At 43.4% G+C, this 23307-nt stretch overlaps 1 protein-coding gene across 3 annotated transcripts in view; it reads left to right on the forward strand.

Moving 5' to 3' along the window:
* Positions 1-23307, forward strand: part of LOC137358522 (arf-GAP with GTPase, ANK repeat and PH domain-containing protein 1-like) — a 160607-nt gene that overhangs the window by 38331 nt on the left and 98969 nt on the right. The window contains exon 1 of one of the 3 annotated variants that reach the window (XM_068024432.1): positions 19203-20660. The exons of the other annotated variants lie outside the window; for them this stretch is intronic. Within the exon in view, the coding sequence (XP_067880533.1) occupies positions 19352-20660 (1309 nt within the window). The 5' untranslated portion in view covers positions 19203-19351. Of the gene's footprint in view, positions 1-19202; positions 20661-23307 lie in introns of those variants that run through there. 3 annotated transcript variants of the gene reach the window in all.

The raw sequence follows: 23307 nt of genomic DNA on the forward strand, positions 1-23307 counted from the left end.
GCCCTCTGGTCACACCAATTTGCTCTCTCTCCTTTAGGCCTTAAAGAATTATGGGTAACAGGATATACTTTTGTTACAGCACCTTTTACTTTAGTGAGAAGTCTCAAAGCACCTTGACTCACATGATAAACAGTGTTCATCCTCCCTGTATAAAAGTGGTTTGCTAAGCAATTCTTTGTGACGAGAATGCCCCTTTAATTTAGCTGCCTCACTCGGTCAGACTCCATAGGCAGCCGTGCAAATGCATATTTTGTATTGATTATCTTTCTGCTATTTTAACAGAAGTATTAACACTTAAAGTAGAAGGACTGCTTTCATGCAATACATTAAGCATTCGTATGATATCATTGACTGTCATTTCTAGGCTATTACCTCCTCTCTGAGAGATTGTCCCAATATTGTCAGTACTACACCCATGTTTAAACTGAAAAAGGCAAAATCAACAGGAATGGGACAGCGGTGAAGGGGCAGATCCTAACTCCTCTCAGTGGCAGGTTGCACAAACCATCAGCAGTGGTCTGCCAACAAGCAGTGTCTTGGCTGCAGTCACATCAAGTCAGACAGATAAAGAATGACGGGATAAAATGATTGAAAAAGAGTAAAATGTTTTGCTCCTGGTCGAATGAGTCACATTTTTACTTTCAGCAAGTAATATAATTCAAAAAACAACTGACATTTAAAAAAAATTGTTTTGACAAATGTAGACCCACAAATCGAATCTGGTTCCTGGAATATTTGGAGAGGCTGGGTTAACCAAACTAGTTTTGGCCTAGGAATTGCTGCGTTTGAATTAGAGATGTCTTTAAGAGTGTGTGATTCAAAAAGGATATTTTGTACTTTCTGCTTCAACCATGTCTGAATATTCATTAAGGCCATGCAGATTCTACATTTGTCTCTTAGTAACAGATGTTCCTATCAACATAGGTTCCATTGAGTCGGAGGGAGGAGAGGGGATGAATTTGCTTTTTGATGATGAACAGCGCAGTATTCGACTGAAGGAATAACATTTCCTGTGAATATAGTCAGTAAGATAATTATTACTGATCATATTTGAAATTGACTTATTTTCCCCACTTTCTCCTCTCTCTCTTGTTGGGATATAGTTGTGAGGCATTACAGCTACCCTCTGGCTCGGCTGGGATGCCACTGCCCTGTTGTCCCCCTGTGACCATGAGCAGAGTTTCCAGTAAGGATTGCTGAATAGTAATCAGGATGAGGGACCCCAGCTGTTTTCTGCCTAGCCCAGGTCAGTAGTAATCACCCAGTTATCACCCTGGCTGGGATCAGCTAACTCAGCACAGACTATTGAACCTGGGATTGTCCTAGAACTCAACACAAACTGAGGCAGTTCATGGTAAACTCCCAACATTTATTCTGGTGAACATCTGTTTTGGTTTTTGTACAAACAAATACATCTTCAATGTACTCTTGTGTATGTATTTTTTGCAAAATCCCTTGTATTAGTTTACTCCAGTATCGGAATGTTGCTATTTGAATAGTGCCATGGGATCTTTTTCATGCACCTGAGAGGGCAGATGGGGAGACATCCCCAAAGTTGGTTGGTTGGGTGGCTTCAGAGCAGCACAGATAGAGGCCTCAGGGTCACCATCTCAACGAAGGATGGTGTGTGGTACGAGGAGTGGACTGGCCATATGAGAAACCAGGTGAGTCTCCTTGTGAATGCACTGTATTATCAAGCCTGGCCCCCGCCACCTGTTTTCAGTGAGAATCCTTTCGGGGATAGCCAATCCACATGTCTGACACAGTCTAAAAAGCCTTGGCTCATGTGAAACTGAACAGACAAGGTCTGTACATCTTCCCTGAGGGTGTAACCAGAAACTGGAGCTGGCAATTTGCAATCCATGGGGCCTGCAGCAGAGGTGGCACTTGTGGGTAAATGAGGTGTCCCAGAGTCACCAAAGTCAAACAACTGTCATCCTTTAGTTTTTTTTTTCTATTCCCTCTCCGTACATTTTGCTTCATGTGAAACAATGCTGTCATGTAGCAAAGTGTCTGAACCTGGGATGTTCTCGTTTTGTATCTGTTTAAATTACTGACAGGAGCAGCAAGTTCTATTTGTCAGACCTCGCTGACCTTACCTTTTATATTTACGCACGGGTCACATGCAACTGGCTGGAACCTGAAAGTAAAATTTTCAGGACTTGCTGGTGGCTGAGAAGGCCTGTGTGTGGGATTGGTGAATTTCCCCTTTTGTGTCAATAGGAACCTCCCAAATCCCTCCAGGGGCCTCGCCCCTCCTTATTCTCTGTAACCTCCTTTTTCTCTGTAACCTCCTCCACCCCTACAACTCCACTTGAACTCTGTGTTACTGCAACTCTGGGCTTTTGTTTTCTCCACCCCCTCACTTCGCCCTACCCATTGGTGGCTGTGCCTTCAGCTGTGCAAGCCCCATGCTCTGCAGTTCTTAATTTAACCTCCTCCACTTCCACCTTTCCTCCTTTTAAGGCTCTCCTGAGAACCCACTTCTTTGATCATCTTTTATATCTTCTTCTTTGGCTCAATCAGAGCACTTAACGAAAACTGCATCTAAAAATGCTTTACAAAAAAAGTTTTTTTAAAAAACTACCTGTTATCCCAGCATGTGTTAAAGATCTGCACAGTAACTATTGACTGAAACAGCTGCTTCCTTTTAGGAATCCACGTGTCCTAGCTTAATGCATTAATACATTAAAAATACATTTATCTACAGTGGAGTAGCTATTATCACCTCCAAATTTGAGTTATTCAAAATATGACAGTGGCAGTTAACTTAATGCAAACATATGAATAATAACAGACATTTGAAGACCCTCTGGTCCATCCAGTCTGTCTCTCTCAATTGTGATACCTTGTGTATTTCACTAATGTGCTCCTCACCCATAAAATGTAAAGATTTCAATGATCAGTTTCAATGATCAGTTTTAATCATTACTTTAATTTTCAATATCTTGAAGTAATATAACAAATGGACATGTAGAATAATAGATGCTTAGTGAACAGTACAGTTGCACTGCTCTTTTAGGACAAATAGACAACAATTTGCAATTCTACAGTACTCCTTATGCAGCGACATTGCAAAGTGCTTTCCATTGAAGAGTGCAGAACAGTGGATGCTAAGCAGGAGGGGAAAGTTTAAAGATGAAGAGTAGGTTGGGAAATGAAAGACACAATAGAAGACAAGTGTTTTAGGGAGTTTGTTTTACAGCAGAGGGTGGAGGGAACTAATCGATGGTAGGACTGTAGTGTCTAAATGAAGGGCCATCAACAGTGAAGAAGTGAAAAACAATAAGAAGCTTGGTGTTAAATTAGGCCAAAAATGTAAGCCAACTCCCTAGAGCTTCCATAGTGCCAGAGCCGAGAGAGAGAAAATAAAATTGTGCGAGCCCTCCAGCCTTCCTGTGGGATAGTTACCTCTTTTTAAAAGTGATGAGTGTTTTGCTGAAAGCCATCGAGGACTGACAGCAATATATAAAAAAAGTAGCCTGTTGCAGCTTCAGGAACTTGTAGAGTCCCTGAATCTGTAACTTGCTTGGAAAGCTTGACTGTCAAGATTGGAAAGCAAATTTCATTTGCTGATGGCTATTCTCAAATGCACTTCCATCATTATAGGCACTGAAGCAGTGCATTTCGAAAAGAATTAAGCTGATCTTAAATTGGAATATATTGTTACTACTGAGGCCTTTGCTTCAGCCCTCAATATTCTCGCCAGAAGTTGGTTCAGACGTCAGTAGTAAATTAAAAGCAAAATACTGCGGATGCTGGAAATCTGAAACAAAAACAAGAAATGCTGGAATCACTCAGCAGGTCTGGCAGCATCTGTGGAAAGAGAAGGGTCACTGACCCGAAACGTTAACTCTGCTTCTCTTTCCACAGATGCTGCCAGACCTGCTGAGTGATTCCAGCATTTCTTGTCAGTAGTAAATTGTTCAGTTAACGACACTCATATTTAATTCATCCCATCCAGCGCAAAAAATCCTTAAAGAGATAATGTGTCCTTTCATTGGCTGATATAAGATATTGAGCCCAAACTATCAAAAGTGCAATCTGAATTAGATCTATTTTGAAAAATCTTTATCAAAGTTTGTGTAGTCAGTTCATTCCAAACGCAAAAGTAGAAAATTAGAAATTCCAATACTTTTTTGAAAACCGTCTACAAACATAAGGAAAAAACAAAATGTACACTAATTGTGATATGGCAAGATTTGTTGGTTGACTGTCAGTCAGCAAGCCAGTCCCGACCAGGCCCCGCGAGCAAATGTCTGCGGCAGAAAAGTCCCAAGTTTTTATAGCCCTATCGTGGGATTGCAAGTGCGGCTGAATATGACTCCAATTGTGTCACTCGCGATCATTGTGAGAATTGGCAATGTCTGCATTCAGGACCAAAAATAACCATTTTTTCTTCTTCCCTGCACAAGCAAATCAATGTGATGCAGTTTCTGACTAAGTAAGGAGCACAGATTAAAATGTGATTTGATCAGAGGCTTCAGTCTTGTTAGCAAACAATCCTTCAGGTAAAAGAGTAGAAATGAGTGAATACTGGTAATACCCTGGCCTATGAGGCTGCAAATGAAAGACCAAGGATAAGACGTTGCATTCTACTAAAACACACCAGCCATGGATCTGATGTGCTCATGTGCTCCCTCATTGTTACTGTGTCATTGAGATAATCTGGAGGTCAGCAGTCTGGACTGGAGAAGCAGCAGGTTTCCCTGCAGTTAGTTGGAAACCTGATGCAGCAGTAGCTTGATTATTAAAAAGAAAAACCCAGCCCAGTTCAATTGTAAGCGGAGGTTTATTAACCCCTTTCACTTGCATCAAAACATCTCAAACACTTAACAAAATGAAGTCGCGTTTGAAGGGCTGTGACTGTTGTGGAGAGGAGCACGGCAGGCGTTTTGTGCCAGCAACATCCTATAAACAGAAACAAGATGAATGACCAGTTAACCTTTTTTATGTTGGTTTGAAGGAGGAATTTTGACCACGTCCATGGGAGAACACTCTCCTTGTTTCATTTGGGGAAAAGAAAGATGTGTGTTTCTATAACACTTTTCACAACCCCAGGACATCTGAAAGTGCAAAGTTTTTTCTTCATGTTTGTACTTGCGGCTGTTCAATTTTCAGTCCGTTAACACCCTATCTGTACTAATGCTTTGTCTTTCAACACACCATTAACATATTGTTTGCCTTTGCTCCACGACCTTCTGGTCAGCTATTCTGTGGCCTTGTCCAATCTACACCTCCTCCTTTGTTATCTCTTGCCCCACCCCCACTTTACTTGCTTATAACCTTTGACATTTCTAATATTTGCCAGTTCTGAAGAAGGGTCACTGACCTGAAACATTAACTCTGCTTCTCTCTCCACAGATGCTGCCAGACCTGCTGAGTGTTTCCAGAATTTCTTGTTTTTATTTCAGATTTCCAGCATCCGCAGTATTTTGCTTTTATCGAAGTGCTTCATAGCCGATGAAGTACTTTCAAAGTGTAGTTACCGTTGTAGGAAACGCAGCAACTAATTTGTGCATAGCAAGATCCCACAAACTGCATTGAAATAAATGACTCGATGATCTATTTTAGTGATGTTTGTGGGATAAATGTTGCCCACGTCACCAGGGAGAACTCCCCTGCTGCTCTTTGAATAATAGCTGTGGGATCCTTTACATCTAATCGAGGGGGCAGACGGGGCTTTAGTTTAACGTCTCATGCAAAAGACAGCACTCTCCCAGTACTGCATTGGGAGTGTCAGCTTGGATTATATGCTCAGGTCTCTGGAATGGGCCTTAAACCTATGAACATCTGACTCCGAGGCACTGTTACCCCCGAGCCACAGCTGCCAATAGACATGATAAAACCAGAAACACACCGACAGTCATCCTGATTGAAGACAGCAACTGGCCATGTCAGACTCCTTCATTACTGCAATGAAGTATAGGCCTAGAGTATAAATTCAAACCCTGATCTGTGGCTCAAAGTTCCAACCATCTGACTCCGAGGCGAGAGTCTATGAGCTAATTTCAGTCAGGTCAGTACGTGGGGCGGGGGCTACTGTTGGCGATTACATTTGACTTTTGCACACTTGGAACAAAGGAGACGAATATCAACTAGGGCCTCGTTGGACAGTGATCTGGAGCACAATGATTAAAGTGGAATTTATTAAACGAGGAGTACTTGCCCAATCCTGCTGTACCTTTGACTTTGCCCATGCAATTTTTGACTCCACTTCCTTAACCTTCAACCCTGCCCTTAACGTTTTAGAATTTGCTTTTTGATGTACCAGCAGGAACTTGTTCCTGTAAATTACAGAAGGAACGGAACAGCCTGATATAATCTGAGAAGTGACGCATAAATTTACAAGTATGTTTCCCTTTTTAAAAAAAATTGTTCAGCATATTTGTAAGTATTGGTTTCAGCAGAATTTATAAAGAATAATGTACTTCTGAAACTGATGTGCAACCTTGTTTGTGGCACTTACAGGTTGACTCACTGTGAATCGCATCAGTTAATACAGATAGCCATGACTTTAGAACAAAACTTTACTTTGCAATTCAGTTCAATTGGATTCAACCCACCCAATCTGAGGAGGGAGGGAAGGCTGAGGCTGTCAATGGAAGTGGAGGAGGGTGGGTGGACTTGAGGCTGTCGAGAGCAGTTGGCAAACCAGTTAGTTGCTGAGATGATAGCCCCTACCTGCACATGTTGGGAGCAAAAGGTAGAAATCCATGTGCCAAAAAGTATTTTCATATTTCTGAGACTCAACAACCAATAATTTGGAACTGGCAATCTTGTGAGAAAATCGCAACTTGCTACCATCAGCAGTCAGTCATCGGAGAACCAGTAAAATAAACTGGACCATCCTGAGAAAATTTAACCCCTGCTCGAAAGTTGGTGGACATTGGGTGAACACAGGAGTGGGCTTGGCTGTGATTCCCTTCATAGTTGAATAGCCTGTCAGCATTTCAAGTCCATATTCACATGAAGAATGGCAACTTGTGCCATGGGGCTGTGGCTCCTCAATCCTTTCCCCAAAAGTTGGCCTGCTGGGAGGAGCCAAAACTCTGCTTTTCACCAGCAAAAACCCTCAGGAGTGGCGCAGCTTGAAAGCACTCCACTAAGCCAGTTCCAGATATTGTTTGTAGTGGGCAGCTGGATCTGTTTGCTGACGTTCGAATGTGAATCCCAATCCCAGTGTGCAGATCCAGTACCTGATTGCAAGAGTACCCAGACTGAAGTGTCATTCATTTTTAATTCACTATCAGAATTTGAAAAGTGTGATTTGCTTTCAAGTTTCTCGAGTCCTGCTAGCTTTTCCATATGTCAATGCCCTAATGTAACTTGAGATGGATTTAATCTACAGGCTCAGTGCTGAAAGCCAGTATTCTGTTTTTTTTTATATATCCCATTTAGAGATGGTACTTTTTTTATTTAATTAGTTCCAAGTCAAAAGCTTAACAAGAAGGTCTCCAAATATTTCCTTTTTTGATTCAATGCTGAATTTTGTCTGATCATGCTTTTGTGAAGTATCTTAGGCATTTTTCTTGTTAAAGGTGCTGTATAATTGTAAGTTTTTTTGCTACTGTTGTTGTGCTAGGGCAGTATGACCCTTGGTAATAGAAGTTGAAGTTTAAGATGATGGTGATGTAGATAAAATTCTCACTCAGTTTGCACAGTTAAAATGTCATCGTGAACGTTGCCAATCAGGACTAGTCTTTGTTGCATTTTTCCCACTTTGCAATAGTTTGAAGATGGGCCCTTGTTGATTTTTTTTACTCTTTTAGATAACTTTCTTCCTCGCTTCAGTTTCATGTCCTCAGGAACCTTCCTGTTATACAAAAACCCACAGTGTGCTGGGACATGAATGTCAGCCTATGTTTCCTAAAACAACGAGCTGATGGCCCTGGGATTGTCCATGCAAAGCACTAAGTGTTCCCCCAGTGGGGACAGGATTGAGCTGGCTTGGTTGTGTGCTGCCAGTACACACTCATGTGCCTTGTAGAAGTGAGCATTATTCAAACGTGAGCCGTGACAGTGGGTGATCACCATTCAGGGAACGACATTCTGGAGAGACAAGAGAAAGGAGAGTCAGAGAGTTGTCGAGTGGGAAAGAAGTTTTTGGCAAGAAAGAAGAAACCAAGCTTCCCAGAAACCACTTCAGCAGTGAAGTAGATGTGGAAGTTCCACTGGAGGCCAAAGGAGATAGTGAGGATGCCAGAGGAGAATGTGAGTTGATGAAGGTGGACCAAGAATGGAGTAGTCAGAGGCATATTTAATTAGTGTATTATCAGTACAGTCTCTTGTTAACTTGTCAGAATCATAGAATGATACAACACAGTCGGAAGCCATTTGTCCTATCGTGCCTTGTGTATTTCCCTCTTATCAGCGGTGTGTTGTAGGTAGTGACATTCTGGAGTAAGGAGGATAAGGTTCTTTTGGTTTGGTATGCTAGACCTGATGGGGAGGTTATTGAAAGCATGAAGTTAATCAGAGAGGAAGTGGGTTTGGGTTTTTCAGACAGTTGAATCATAAACTGAGCTACATTATTTATAGTAACGCTTTGTAAATCAAATGGCATCTGGATGCCGTACGTTCGAAAACTTGTTAGCCTCCTGGGAGTCACAATACTGCAATGTACAGGAGGTAAAAAGTAAAATGTCATAAACTAATGAAGCAGCTGGTGGAATGTAGCCTATGTTTTCCAAAAAGTCTAAATAATAATGGATTTTACAAACTATTTAACCATGGTCCATCTTCAGTTCAAAAACAGCACTCGCCTTAAAGGAGGTGCAATTACATAATTTTAGCCTAAGTTAGTTATCCTCCCCACCCTACATTTTCTCCACTCTCTTATTAAAGGTGCTGATCCTCAGCCAGCCAGTACCTCCCCTCAAGTGACTAGTTTTCCTGTGTGAGCTTTGACATTGAATTTTGGTAGACTATAGAAACAAGGGCATTGCAATGGAGCCTGGTCTTGTCCTCAGCCAGTATCCACAAACACTGACTTCGTAGCAGAAGAGAAAGAAGAAATAAGAGATTACATTTATGTAGCATCTTCATGACCTCAGGACATCCCAAAGTGCTTCACAGCCAATGAAGTACTTTTGAAGTGTAGTCACTTGTTGTAATGTAGGAAATGCAGCAGCCAGTTTGCGCACAGCAAGATCCCACAAACAGCAAAGTGATTAACCACCAAATAATTGTTTTAATGATGTTGGTTGAGGGATAAATCTTGGCCAGGACAGACTTCAGTACATACAAAATACAGTCAGCAGAGTTTGTGCACATGTTTGTTAATGAATGCTGTTAGATTTATAGGGTTATGAGCAAAGTGGAATTTCCCCATTGTGTTAACAAAAGGGGAAAAAATAGAATAGTTAAGTCAGTGCCTTGATATCGTGTCGGCCTCCCAGCCAGATGCAGTCTTTATCCTGTTCAGACTCCTCCCAATGATGTGCACTTTGTCATTATTGCCATGTGCAGCTTGCACTCCAGTTGTTGCTTCATTACATGGGAGATGGCATTTGTCTGTACGTCTGCCACATCAATAAAACTGCTGAATAGAGGGGTCAGGCCAACTTGTGAAAATCACCCAGCTTTTTCGAATATTATCAAGACTACAGTGTCAATCAATCGGACGTCTTCTGCTGGTCTCTCTAGTTATTGCACTATTTGAAAGGCATTCACTCTCTGTATAGGGTCTGCTGCATCAGATAAGGGACCAGGATGCTTTAGCCAGTAGACTACTCCATGGCAACAGTGAATGCTGCTCTATGATTGGCCAACCAGAGGTGTTGTTTAAGATAGCCAAGCAACATCTCGGAGTTTGATGCTGTAAATGCCTGACTGTGTGTGTGTTTGTCTTGTACTGTGTTATGGATTAGGAGGGCAGGTGGCACTTTTACGCTCGTGCTGTACTGTGGATGACAGGCATCAGTGTTCAGTGTTACTGACGGCAAATTGCCAACATAAACTCAAGTTCTGCTGGTGTCCAACTTTTCACAGGTCCCAAGAGCTGTTGTCAAATGGTACAGCAAATCCTCTTGACTCCCCAATAACTGCCATCAACGCACTGAAAAAACACAAAGACAGTAGCATTAGTAAGTCACAGGCTGTAAGCATTTTAACACAGTATAAAAACAAAACACAAAGCATGAACTCTGGAGGCAAGATCACATCCGTTGGAACAATATAGAGCCTTTGGATTCGGGACGTCTGTTCAGAGAATCTGAACCTGATCTTCAGATTTGTTGTCCTTATTTGGCAGTGTCATTCTGAAGTACTAATGCTCATCCCTCTGATCAGGAACAGGATGAACTGCTGCACAGTACTGAGTATCACCCAGAGATGGCTGAATACCCACAATGAGAATCATCTCCTCCTTCCTGGTCATGTTGCACGGAATTATCCAGCCACACACACTCCTCACTCCACCTGAAATCACAACTTTGCATTTCCTGATGCATTTGGGGAATTAAGGAATTCTCGCCGGTTTAACTCCAGCAGCATTCTCCTTACCGAGTGATTCATTCATCCTTGAGGAAAGATGCAAGGCTTTGTTCCTGTTCTGCCAGGGATCATCCCGCAGGGAGCAGAAAGGTGGGCACCACAGGATCCAGAAGTGCAAATAGCTGCCGGCCCCAGATGCTGACCTCTGCCGAGGGCCTTCAGCAGCTCGTTCGGTCCGGTTTCCAGCCAGAGCAGGAGTGGAGGAACAGTTACTTCTGATCTGATGTGTAGTTCAGATAAATCAACCTGAACCAGTTTGTAATAAATGCCAGACAGACAAACACGCACACCAACCCTGTAACCTACATAGAATGTTTCAGGTGTGGGAAGGGACTGTAATTCGATTAAAGGGGTTTCCTGCTTTGTAGGAGACTCTAACTGACCCCCCCCCCCCCCCCTCTCTCTCTCGTCACACCTGCTACCCCATCCCCATGTCCTTGAGGGATTTGGACAACCCCTAAAGGGCTCACTCATTACTTCAGTCGTAACAGTCTTGAACTGCCCATTTATAACGTTCTTGTACCCCAAATGTGGCTCCCACCTCTCCTGAAAGTCCTGATCCTCCCGACATCATAGCTCTGATACCAGTGTCCTTCGTTTTTTGTTGACGTTTTTGCATTTTTGTTTTGACATCTTTGGAATAACAATCCTGCAGCTCTCGCTCACTGTTGCTGCTGTATGCAGCAGCGAGACTCACACACACGCTTATTTTTTGTTAACTGCTCATGTCTCTAAATTTGTACTTGTTAAACCTTCTTGTATTTGTGCTTTGTCGCATGAAAGTAATTTCAGTGATTTGTGTCCGATGACCAGATGGTAAATGTCACTGCGAGAGACGATAGACGCCCCAATGCCTTAATCCTCCCCCCTCCCTTGTATATTCGAGCCCAAGTCAGCAGCAGTCCTGTGCATTGTGGCTTTCTGCGTTATTTTCTGACGATTACTTTGGGGAGGGGGCATGTTTGTAGTCTCTAATTCATTTTTTATGCACAGTATAGTTGGAATTTTTCTCTCTGATGGACCATATGCTGTGTTGTCTAACTGTGATCTGAATAGGCTCTTCTCTGATTCCTGTTTGTCTCCGGTAGCTTTGTGCTGTGTAATACAGTCCTCCGTCTCTTTGTGATGCGTGTGGAGCGTGTGTTTTTACTGCTATCTGCTCATCACATGCTCCTTCAGCCCCACAATGGGCTGAATTTTCTTTAGCTTCTTTAGAATGTACATTGCATTTTTCTGTTCTGTGCAGTTTGCAAAAGCAGCTTAATTCCTTTCCTTCCCCAATTCCCCCCTCTTTCCCCTCCTCCCCCCACCCCTCCCAACCCAAAAAGCATCGATTGATTTAGTTTTCCTCACGCTCCCTCCCCCGTCTCCAAATACTGGCTACACGCTACCAAGCAGTGGTGACCCTCCACACACTCTCCCAAATGGCCAGATTTCAGGCGTGAGCTTTGACGATCAGACCTCCTAATTCAGTCCTGTCCTCACCCTTACAACCATGCTCATGCACTTTGCAAGCGGGTGGTTTTTTCCCCCCTTTCCCTAACTCTGTCTCTACCACAACCCTGACAGAGGCTAGGACAGACATCGGAACAGGAGGAGGCCATTCAGCCCCTCCAGCCTGTTCAGCCATATAATCAGATCATGGCTGATTTGTATCTTAACCCCATCTACACAACTTGGTTCCCTAACCCTGATTACCACTTACCTCTCAATTTCAGCCCCACCCTTAACAACTTTTTGGGGACGAGAGTTCCAGATTTCCACTCCCCTTTTGTGTGAAGAAATGCTTCCTGACATCACCCCTGAACGGCCTGGCTCTAATTTTAAGGGTATGTCCCCTTGTTATGGACCCCCCCCCCCCCCCACCTAAGGAAATAGTTTCTCTCTATCTACTTTATCAAATCCTTTTAATCAGAATCAATTAGATCACTCCTTAATCTTCTATATTCAAGGCAATACAAGTCTAGCCTAATTTAACCCTTTTAACCCTGGTATCATTTCTGGTGATTGACTTGGATTGAACCTGGGGCCTTCCTAGTCTGTGTTGCTCAGACACTGTACCTTCACCTCTGAACCATTGCAGAGCAAAGGTATCATTTAATAAATCATTACAAATTTCTACATGGATTATTAGATTTGGAAAAGGACATGGGAGCAGACTCCAAACCTAATTGTTCCATTTGCGACAGCCCTCCAGATAAATAGCAAAGCAGAGTACAACAGTAAAGTGCAATGTACTGTGAATAACAAATTACTCGCTAAGTGTGTCTTCCTTTCTTTATAGTCCTTCTCTCACTGGTAAACATTGCACTGCATGCTACACAAAGCAAACTTTTTCAATGAAGCTTGCCTAATAAAAGCTTTTCTGTGTGATTAGTGCAGACTTGTTTCAGTAACACTCTCAAGAATGTGTCACTACCTGCAGTGGTTTGGAACTTCATCACTTATAGTTTTCTTGTGCTGTGTTTGAAGTGAACGATAATGCTGGCATTTTAGTCCATAGTTCTGAAGGTACTTGGGGAATGACTACATACACTTTGCAGCAGAGATTGCTGGATACAGATCAGGAGCAGTTGTCCTGGTCAAATTTCCCTCCCTTCCCTAATCCTGCAACCAATCCTAGTGTCTCTATGGCAGCACCAGGCATACCTAAAAATGAGGTGTCAATCTGGTGAAGCTACAACACATGCATGCCAAATGGCAGACGCAGCATGCGATAGAGCTAAGGGATCCCACAACCAACGGATCAGATCTAAGTTCTGCAGTCCTGCCACATCCAGGTGTGAATGGTGGTGGACAATTAAACAACTAACATGAGCAGGAAGCCCCACAAATATCCCCATCCTCAACGAATGGGGGAGCCCAGCACATCAGTGCAGAAGACAAGGCTGAAGCATTTGCAACCATCTTCAGCCAGAAGTGCTGAGTGGACGATCCATCACTGCCTCCTCCTGAAGTCCCCAGCATCACAAATGCCAGTCTTCAGCCAATCTGATTTGGTTGAAGGCATTGGATACTGCAAGGGCTATGGGTCCTGACAACATGCCGGCAATAGTACTGAAAACCAGTGCTCCAGAGCTAGCCGTGCCCCTAGCCAAGCTGTTCCAGTACAGCTATAACACTGGCATCTACTGAACAATGTGGAAAATTGCCCAGGTATGTCCTGTACGTAAAAAGCAGCACAAATCCAACCCGGCCAATTAGTGCCCTATCAGTCTACTCCCGATCATCAACAAAGTGATAGAAGGTATCATCAACAGTGCTATCAAGTGGCACTTGCTTAGCAAGAACCTGCTTGCTGTTGCTCAGTTTGGGTTCTGCCAGCTCCTGATCTCATTACAGCCTTGGTCCAAACATGGGCAAAAGAGCTGAACTCAAGAGGTGAGGTGAGAATGACTGCCCTTGACATCAAGGCAGCATTTGACCGAGTATGGCATCAAGGAGCCCTACTAAAAATTGAGTCAATGGGAATTAGGGGAAAACTCTCTGCTGGTTGGAGTCATACCTAGCACGAAGGAAGATGGTTGTGGTTGTTGGAGGTCAATCATCTTAGTCCCAGGACATCACTGCAGGAATTCCTCAGGGTCATGTCCTAGGCCCAATCATCTTCAGCTGCTTCATCAATGACTTTCCTTCAATCATAAGGTCAGAAGTGGGGATGTTCGCTGATGATTGCACAATATTCAGCACCATTCACAACTCCTCAGATACTGAAGCAGTCCGTGTAGAAATGCAGCAATACCTGGACAATATCCAGGCTTGGGCTGATAAGTGGCAAGTAACATTTGTGCCACACAAGTGCCAGGCAATGACCATCTCCAACAAGAGAGAATCTAACCATCTCCCCTTGACATTCAACGGCATTACCATCGCTGAATCCTCCACTGTCAACATCCTAGGGGTTACCATTGACCAGAAACTGAATTGGAGTAGCCATATAAATACTGTGGCTACAAGAGCAGGTCAGAGGCTAGGAATCCTGTGGCGAGTAACTCACCACCTGACTCCCCAAAGCTTGTCCACGATTTACAAGGCACAAGTCAGGAGTATGATGGAATACTCTCCACTTGTCTGGATGAGTGCAGCTCCAACAACACTCAAGAAGATCGACACCATCCAGGACAAAGCAACCCACTTGATAGGCACCCCATCTACAAACATTCACTCCCTTCACCACTGACGCGCAGTGGCAGCAGTGTGTACCATCTACAAGATGCAATGCACCAAGGCTCCTTAGACAGCACCTTCCAAACCCGCGACCTCTACCAACTAGAAGGACAAGGCCAGCAGGTGTATGGGAACACAAGCACCTGCTAGTTCCCCTCCAAGTCACACACCATCCTGACTTGGAATTATATCGCCGTTCCTTCACTGTCGCTGGGTCAAAATCCTGGAACTCCCTTCCTAACAGCACTGTGGACGAACCTACCCCACATGGACTGCAACAGTTCAAGAAGGCAGCTCACCACCACCTTCGCAAGGGCAACTGGGGATGAGCAATAAATGCTGGCCTAGCTAGTGATGCCCACATCCCATGAAAGAGAAAAAAAAAAGTTGGAGCCGTGACCTTCAGGACTACGGACCTAGTCAGGAAGGTGGGATTAGGCTGGGTAGCTCTTCGTCAACTGGCACGGACATGATTTGGTTGAATGGCTGGCTGCCTTCTGTGTTGTAAATTTTCTGTGATTTATATGCCATACTCAAACTATACCAGACGCAGCTCGAGTATTGTGTCCAGTTAAAGTCACTGAGACCCTGGGGATATATTCATGAACTGGAGGCCGTGCAGGGGAGGACCACAAAGATAATGCCTCGGATCTGATTTATGAGGAAAGATTAGAGAGACCAGGGTCCTGAAATTACTCCATTCGCGGTCCTGCAAGGATAGAAAAATAGGAGCAAGAGTAGGCCATTCGGCTCTTCGCGCCTGCTCCACCATTCAGTACGATCATGACTGATCATCCAAACTCTGTACCCTGTTCCCACTTTTTCTCCCCATATCCCTTGATCCCATTAGCCCTAAGAACTACATCTAACTCTTTCTTGAATATATTTAATGATTTGGCCTCAACTGCTTTCCGTGGTAGAGAATTCCACAGGTTCACCACTCTCAGGGTGAAGAAATCTCTCCTCATCTTGGTCCTTAAATGGCTTACCCCTTATCATTAGACTGTGACCCCTGGTCCTGGACTCTCCTGCCATTGGGGACATCCTTCCTGCATCTAGTCTGTTCAGTCCTGCTAGAATTTTGTAGGTTTCTATGAGATCCCCTCTCATTCTTCTAAACTCTAGCAAATACAAGCCTAATCGACCCAATCTCTCTCATTTCATCAGTCCTGCCATCCCAGGAATCAGGCTGGTGAACCTTCGCTGCACTCCCTCCATAGCAAGGACATCCTTCCTCAGATAAGGAGACCAAAACTGCACACAATATTCCAGATGTGGTCTCACCAAGGCCTTGTATAATTGCAGCAAGACATCCTTGCTCCTGTACTTGAATCCTCTTGCTATGAAGGCCAACATACCATTTGCTTTCTTAACTGCCTGCTGCACCTGCATGCTTACTTTCAGCGACTGGTGCACAAGGACACCCAGGTCTCGCTGCACCTCCCCCTTTCCCAATCTATCACTGTTCAGATAATCTGCCTTTCTGTTTTTGCCACCAAAGTGGATAACCTCACATTTATCCACATTATACTGCATCTGCCATGTATTTGCCCATTCACTCAACCTGTCCAAATCACACTGGAGCTTCTCTGCATGCTCCTCACAGCTCACACTCCCAGCCAGCTTTGTGTCGTCTGCAAACTTGGATATATTGCATTTAATTCCCTCGTCTATATCATTAATATATATTGTGAATAGCTGAGGTCCTAGCACTGATGCCTGCAGTACCCCACTAGTCACGGCCTGCCACTCGGAAAAAGACCCGTTTATTCCTACTCTTTGTTTCCTGTCTGTCAACCAGTTCTCTATCCATGTCAGTACCTTACCCCCAATCACATGTACTTTAATTTTACACGCTAATCTCTTATGTGGGACCTTATCGAAAGCCTTCTGAAAGTCTGAATACTCCATATCCACTGGTTCTCCCTTATCTATTCTAGTTACGTCCTCAAAAAATTCCACTAGATTTGTCAAGCATCATTTCCCTTTCGTAAATCCATGTTGACTTTGTCCGATCATGTCATTGTTTTCCAAGTGCTCTGCTATTACATCTTTTATAATGGACTCTAGCATTTTCCCCACTACTGACGTCAGGCTAACTGGTCTATAATTCCCTGTTTTCTCTCTACCTCCTTTTTTTAAATAGTAGGGTTACATTAGCTACCCTTCAATCCGTTGGAACTATTCCAGAGTCTATAGAATTTTGAAAAATGACCAGCAATGCATCTACTATTTCAAGGGCCACTTCCTTAAGTATTCTGGGATGTAGATCATCGGGCCCTCGGGATTTATCTGCCTTCAATCCCATCAATTTCCCTAACACCATTTCCCTACTAATACTGATTTCATACAGTTCCTCCTTCTCACTAGACCCTATGTTCCCCAACATTTCTGGGAGGTAATTTGTGTCCTCCTTTGTGAAAACAGAACCAAAGTATTTAATTGGTCTGCCATTTCTTTGTTCCCCATTATAAATTCCCCTGTTTCTGACTTTAAGGGACCCACATTTGTCTTCACTAATCTTTTTCTCTTCATATATCTGTAGAAGCTTTTACAGTCAGTTTTTATGTTCTCTTCAAGCTTACCCTCATACTCTATTTTCCCCTTCTTAATCAATCCCTTTGTCCTCCTTTGCTGAATTCTAAACTGCTCCAGGGCTGACTGTACCGAAGCTTGCGGGCTCAGTGGGAGTACGTCCATCTCATCTACATGGGTCAGATGGACACAAGTGCCACTTCAGGCACATCTCTGGCTTTCACATGCCCGTGACTGCTGGAAATCCCTTGGGCCTGCCTTTCCTGGGGAGGGGAAGGTCCTATCAGCCCCCTGAGCAAGGGAGCCAATTTGTACTTGCTTAAAACCATAGCAAGAAAATTCATTGGGTGAGTGGGTGGGTTGGAGCCCCCATACACCCTTGTACAGGCTGGTTATGCCTCCACTCACTTGGAGTACTGGTCACCACTATCGCACCAGGTCCAACAGGAGCCTGAAGAGTGGGCAATCAGGGTTTGGGAAAGTCCCACCCCTGGCCTTGCAAGGGGTGGATGGAAATTCCGCCCTTACAAGTCAAAGAGGAAAGTCTGGTGCAACCAGGTTCCATGGGACCTCTGCTGTCTTTCCACTGGATACAGCAAGAGTCCAGCAGGACGCCTGTGGAATTTATTTTTGGCTTTATAACAGAGAAAGGAAACACCTGAGAGGTGATTTTATACAGATATGCAAGATAGTAAATGGTATGGCAAAGGGTTAATCTAGAATGTTAGTTAAATTAAATTGTGGGAATAAGATGAAGGACACAGGTAGAAACTAGTAAAAGGCAAAAAGGATTGTTATCAGGAAATTCTTCTGCGCTCAGGAGAGTGATCAACATTTGCAATTGGGTGTGCCAATAGAGAGGTCGGATCTGAAAATCCTACCCACCAAGGGAGCTTTGTTTTTGTGTTAAGAGCATGTTTAACTATTTATTTTGTTCTATACCATACATCTCCTGAAATATATACTGGTTGCTGTCAACTAACATCAGGCACGCAATTTAAAAAAATATTTTTTTAACCCACTGGTCACTTAATTGACTTTATTTTTATTTGGTGCATTGCAGGCCATCTCTCTTCATTTTTGTAAATCATGTAGACGTATACAGCCGATTGACTTGTTAGATTTGATGTTGAAGATGTTGTATTCCTGTCTACTGTATGATTTACTTAAATTGTTATTGAGATTGACAGTTATAGTCTTTCCATGATTTTAGGAGGTTTTGTCTCGCACGTGCTGTCTTGCTGTCTGTGTCTGTCTCTCTCTCCTGCCCATCAACATGGTATCCACCCATTTTTCTACTGAAATTCTGAGTGTATTTTTTGTGTTGTAAATTATAGCTCACACAAACAGCTTGCTGGCGCTCTTCCCGTTAATGTGGGATGTGTCATCCTGCATCCATGTTGCTTCACCCTCAGTAATTGCCTTACTGACAAATGAGGGATGGATTTCTACACAAACGATTAACGCTGAACAACTTATCTCCCCCCGTAACCCCTCTGTGCGTTAGTTGGCTGTTCTGCCACTCTTAAATAATGATTGAACACTTAATGTAGGTGTTTAAGCGAAGGGGGTGACTAAAATGGGAGGGGTAACCATTAAATATAAGACATCGTTGCCTTGGAGCTGGAAGGGGATGGGGATTCCAGTCCACATTTTCCAGAAGACCCCCACTGAGCTTTTCAGGTCTGAATCAATGTGAATTCTCAATGTATACTCTGGTGTCTTCATTATCTCATCAAGCTGTTTGATCCAAGAAGTGTTGAAAGGATTTCAGTGGTTCCCTCCACAGAACTAGGGCTTGCTTCATATTTTTTTTAGCTTTGAAATGTTTTCGTACCATTTTTTTCTCCCCGTTCAGTATTTCCTCCACTTGCTTTTGGCACCTGATATGCTAATAGGAATATGTCCGGAAACCTTGGAAAGAGAGCTGCAGCTGTGGTAAGGGAGGGGTGGGGGGTGTCTGTATTGTGTAATGAGGATGCTTGATGCCTCGGATGATCTCTGTTCTGTAGCGCAAAGCATGTATCCTTTTGTATTGCATCGTGGATTCCAAGAAGCCTAACACATAGAATCGTTGTCCGGATGGGTGGTCTGTGATGGGAAGGGGCCATGAGCCTTTCAGAGCCCTGTGCTACCTTCGTACTCTGAACCCATGAACAGAGGAGCAATCTTGCAACGAAGGACTACTTTTCATATCTCTCTCACGCTAGTGAAATTAGAGCCTCTGAAAGATGGAGGCAGTGGGAGTGGGACTTGTCAGAGGGACAAAGCCACCTTATCGGAAGAGGAACCTGGTGCTCAGGCTGCAGAGAAGATCTCTTTATTGCACGTCAAAGAAGGTGCTTCTGGCCAGGGACTTGAAGGTCCCCAAAATCTGAGGATAAAAGCTATCAAGAATGTGGAGCCAATTCAACCTAGAACAATAGACGATCAAAGCAACTTCAGTGTTAGAAATGAAGAATTGGGTGATGGTGCCAGATCAGCTCGGGGTGAAGTGGGCGGATTTCCAAGCAAAGCCCATGTTGAACCATTGCTAAAATCTGTAAATAAATCTGAAAATGTAGGATTGTTTCATTTTTCTATACTCCGTGCCAAGTCCGCAGACCAGTGCAGACATACTAATTTTAATGATGCCAACGAGGGGAATCATGATCAAATTCAACCGTGCCAATTGTGTGCCATTGCCAAAATTGAGGAGAACCTTGCCAGTCCTTTGGTTTCAGAGAAAAACCAAGGCAAAATGCAGACTGAAGAGGAATATCCAAGAAGATCTGAGGCAGAAGGAACCTTGAAAGATCAAACCACGGGAACCATGAGCCCTCGCATCCCACCAGAGCAGACGTTGAAAAGTAAATGTCCAGATATTCCAGTTGAGAAAAAAGCTCGAGTTGAAACGGACCTGTCACTTGAAAAAACTATGACTCTTTCTCAACATGTGGAGAAAGAGTATGTAAAACTTAAGCCCCAGTCCTTGCCTGTGATTGCTGAGAAGAGCCCAGATATGTTAAGTTCCAGTGGCAACCAGGGTAAAACTGAACCAATAACAACCTCAGGGAAAAAGGAGAAGAATCTTCGTCGTACTAACTGCCTGTCTTGGCAAGAGAGTGAAATGAAAATGAAAATTCAAGTAAGCAGCAGGAAGTATTCAAGAGTAGAAAGCCTGAAGAGCACTGGGGAGATGCTCCACAGGAGAGTTACGCAGGCAGTAACTGAACAAGGGAAAGGAAAAAGCAGAACATTAGACAACAGTGACATCCGTACTCTTTCTGTGGACTTTGAGCAAGGCCGGGACATTCCAACACCAGAGAGAACCAAGTCCAATGCACGGGATCGAAAGATGCTAAAATTTATCAGTGGAATTTTCACAAAGAGCGTGGGCTCCGTGTCTGTCTTGCCTGCAAGTGGTGGATTAAATCAAAAGGAGTTTGCTGCTGGAGCCAAAGGTCCTTCCCCAAGCCAAAGTAAGCACAAAATTAGCTCAATTTACTCTTCTATGTTTGTCCTCTGCTTCAACGAGATTATCAGCTTCTTTTGAAGGAAAAGTGTCCGTGATCCAGTTTTCTCCCCTCAATCTACTGAAGGTGCTAACTCCTAATAGGGTATTCTGGGTTCCCTCCAGTACTTCAGCCAGCCGTGACCATTCTACATGCATGAGTCTAGACAATCAGAGTTGATTCAATCCTAGGAGGCATCACAAATAGATCTGGTATTGTCCTCATCAGCCACGTACTGGTGCACACACTTCCTAGCTGGAGTCACCGGATAACAGTTAGGAACCGGAACCCTGGCTATAGTGACTGTTATATATTACATCCTTTAATGTATTGTTTTTTTCTCCTCCACCCCAATCCCAGGGGAGCTGACTGGGATCATCAGGTAACTCAGCACAGCCAGGGATTAAACCAGGGACTTTAGAAAGAAGTGGTGATCAACCAGCCGTCAGTGGGATGTCTCCCTTTCTGCTCTGTCTGGCATGTGACCCCAGTCCCACACAATGTGGTTGACTTTTAATGCCCCAGGGCTATTAGGGAAGAGCAATAAATGCTGCCTTGTCAGTGCCACCCACAAAAAAGATAATACTTTTAACTTGAAAAATTAGGCTGTTTCCCTTGGAACAGCAGAGGTTAAGGGCTGATTTGATGGTGTTTAACATTATGAAGGATGGGACAGAGTGGATATAGACAGACTGTTTCCAATGATTGAGGAGCTGAGAATATGAGGGCATTGATACAAGATTGAATGATTTAGGACAGAGAGCAGGAGGAGCTTTTATACACAGGGTTGTGAGACTGTGGAATGCACTGCTGGGCTTAGTGATTGAAGCAGAAACCACGTTAACCTACAAAAATGGTTGAAGGAAAGGAGAGATAATAGGATATGGAAGCAGGGTGCAGGAGCAGGTTGAGGATTACTGCTTGTGTGGAGGCTAAACAGAAAAGAATGACTAAAAGATTGGTAAGGAAGGTAAAATTAGAGTACAAGAGAAAGCTAGTTAGAAACATAAAGACAGAAAGTAAGAGTTTCTATAGATATTTATAAAAGAAAAGAGTTAACAAAGTGAGTGTTGGTCCGATAGAAAGTGAGTCTGGGGAATTAATAATGGAAAATAAGGAGATGGCAGATGAATTGAACAGATATTTTCCATCAGTCTTCACTATTGAGGATACAAGTAACATCCCAGAATTAGCTGTAAGTCAGGAAATGGAAGGGAGGGAGGAACTCAAGAAAATTACAGTCACCAGGGAAGTGGTACTGAGCAAATTGTTGGAGCTGTGGGCTGACAAGTCCCCGGGTCCTGATGGACTTCATCCTAGCGTGTTAAAAGAAGTGGCTAGTGAGATAGTTGATGCGTTAGTTTTAATTTTCCAAGATTCCCTAGATTCGGGGAAGATTCCGTTAAATTGGAAAATAACGAATGTAACTCCTTTATTCAAAAAGGGAGGGAGACAGAAAGCAGGAAACTACAGGCCAGTTAGCTTAACATCTGTCATAGGGATGTCATAGCTATTATTAAAGATGTTATAGCAGGGCATTTAGAAAAATTCAAGGTAATCAGGCAGAGTCAACATGGTTTTGTGAAAGGGAAATCATGTTTAACCAATTTATTGGAGTTCTTTGAAGAAATAATGTGCTGTGGATAAAGGGGAACTGGTGGATGTACTGTACTTAGATTTCCAGAAGGCATTTGATAAGGTGCCACATCAAAGGTTATTGCAGAAAATAAAAGCTCATGGTGTAGGGGGAAACATATAGGCATTGGTAGAAGATTGGCTCGCTAACAGGAAACAGAGAGTAGGCATAAATGGGTCATTTTCTGGTTGGCAAGTTGTAACGAGTGGTGTGTCACAGGGATCAGTGCTGGGGCGTCAACTTTTTACAATTTATATAAATGACTTGGATGAAAGGATCGAAGGTATGGTTGCTAAATTTGCTGATGACACAAAGATAAGTAGGAAAGTAACTTGTGAAGAGGACATAAGGGGGCTACAAAGGGATATAGATAGGTTAAGTGAGTGGGCAAAGACCTGGCAAATGGAGTATAATGTGGGAAAGTGGGAAATTGTCCACTTTGGCAGGAAGAATAAAAAAGAAGCATATTATCTAAATGGTGAGAGATTGCAAAGCTCTGAGATGCAGAGGGATCTGGATGTCCTAGTGCATTAATCGCAAAAGGTTAGTATGCAGGTACAGCACGTAATTAGGAAAGCTAATAGAATGTTATCGTTTATTGCGAGGGGAATTGAATACAAAAGTAGGGAGGTTATGCTTCAGCTATACAGGGCATTGGTGAGACCACATCTGGAGTATGGTGTACAATACTGGTCTCCTCCTTATTTAAGGAAGGATGTAAATGCATTGGAGGCAGTTCAGAGAAGGTTTACTAGACTAATAACTGGAATGGGTGGGCTGTCTTGCAAGGAAAGATTGGACAGGCTAGGCTTGTATCCGCTGGAATTTAGATTAAGAGGCGACTTGATTGAAACGTATAAGATCCTGAGGGGTTTTGACAGGGTGGATGTGGAAAGGATGTTTCCCCTTGTGGGAGATTCTAGAACTAGGGGTCACTGTTTTAAAAATAAGGGGTCGCCCATTTAAGAGAGAGATGAG

Source organism: Heterodontus francisci, chromosome X (genome assembly GCF_036365525.1).
Source record: "Heterodontus francisci isolate sHetFra1 chromosome X, sHetFra1.hap1, whole genome shotgun sequence".
NCBI lineage: Eukaryota > Metazoa > Chordata > Chondrichthyes > Heterodontiformes > Heterodontidae > Heterodontus > Heterodontus francisci.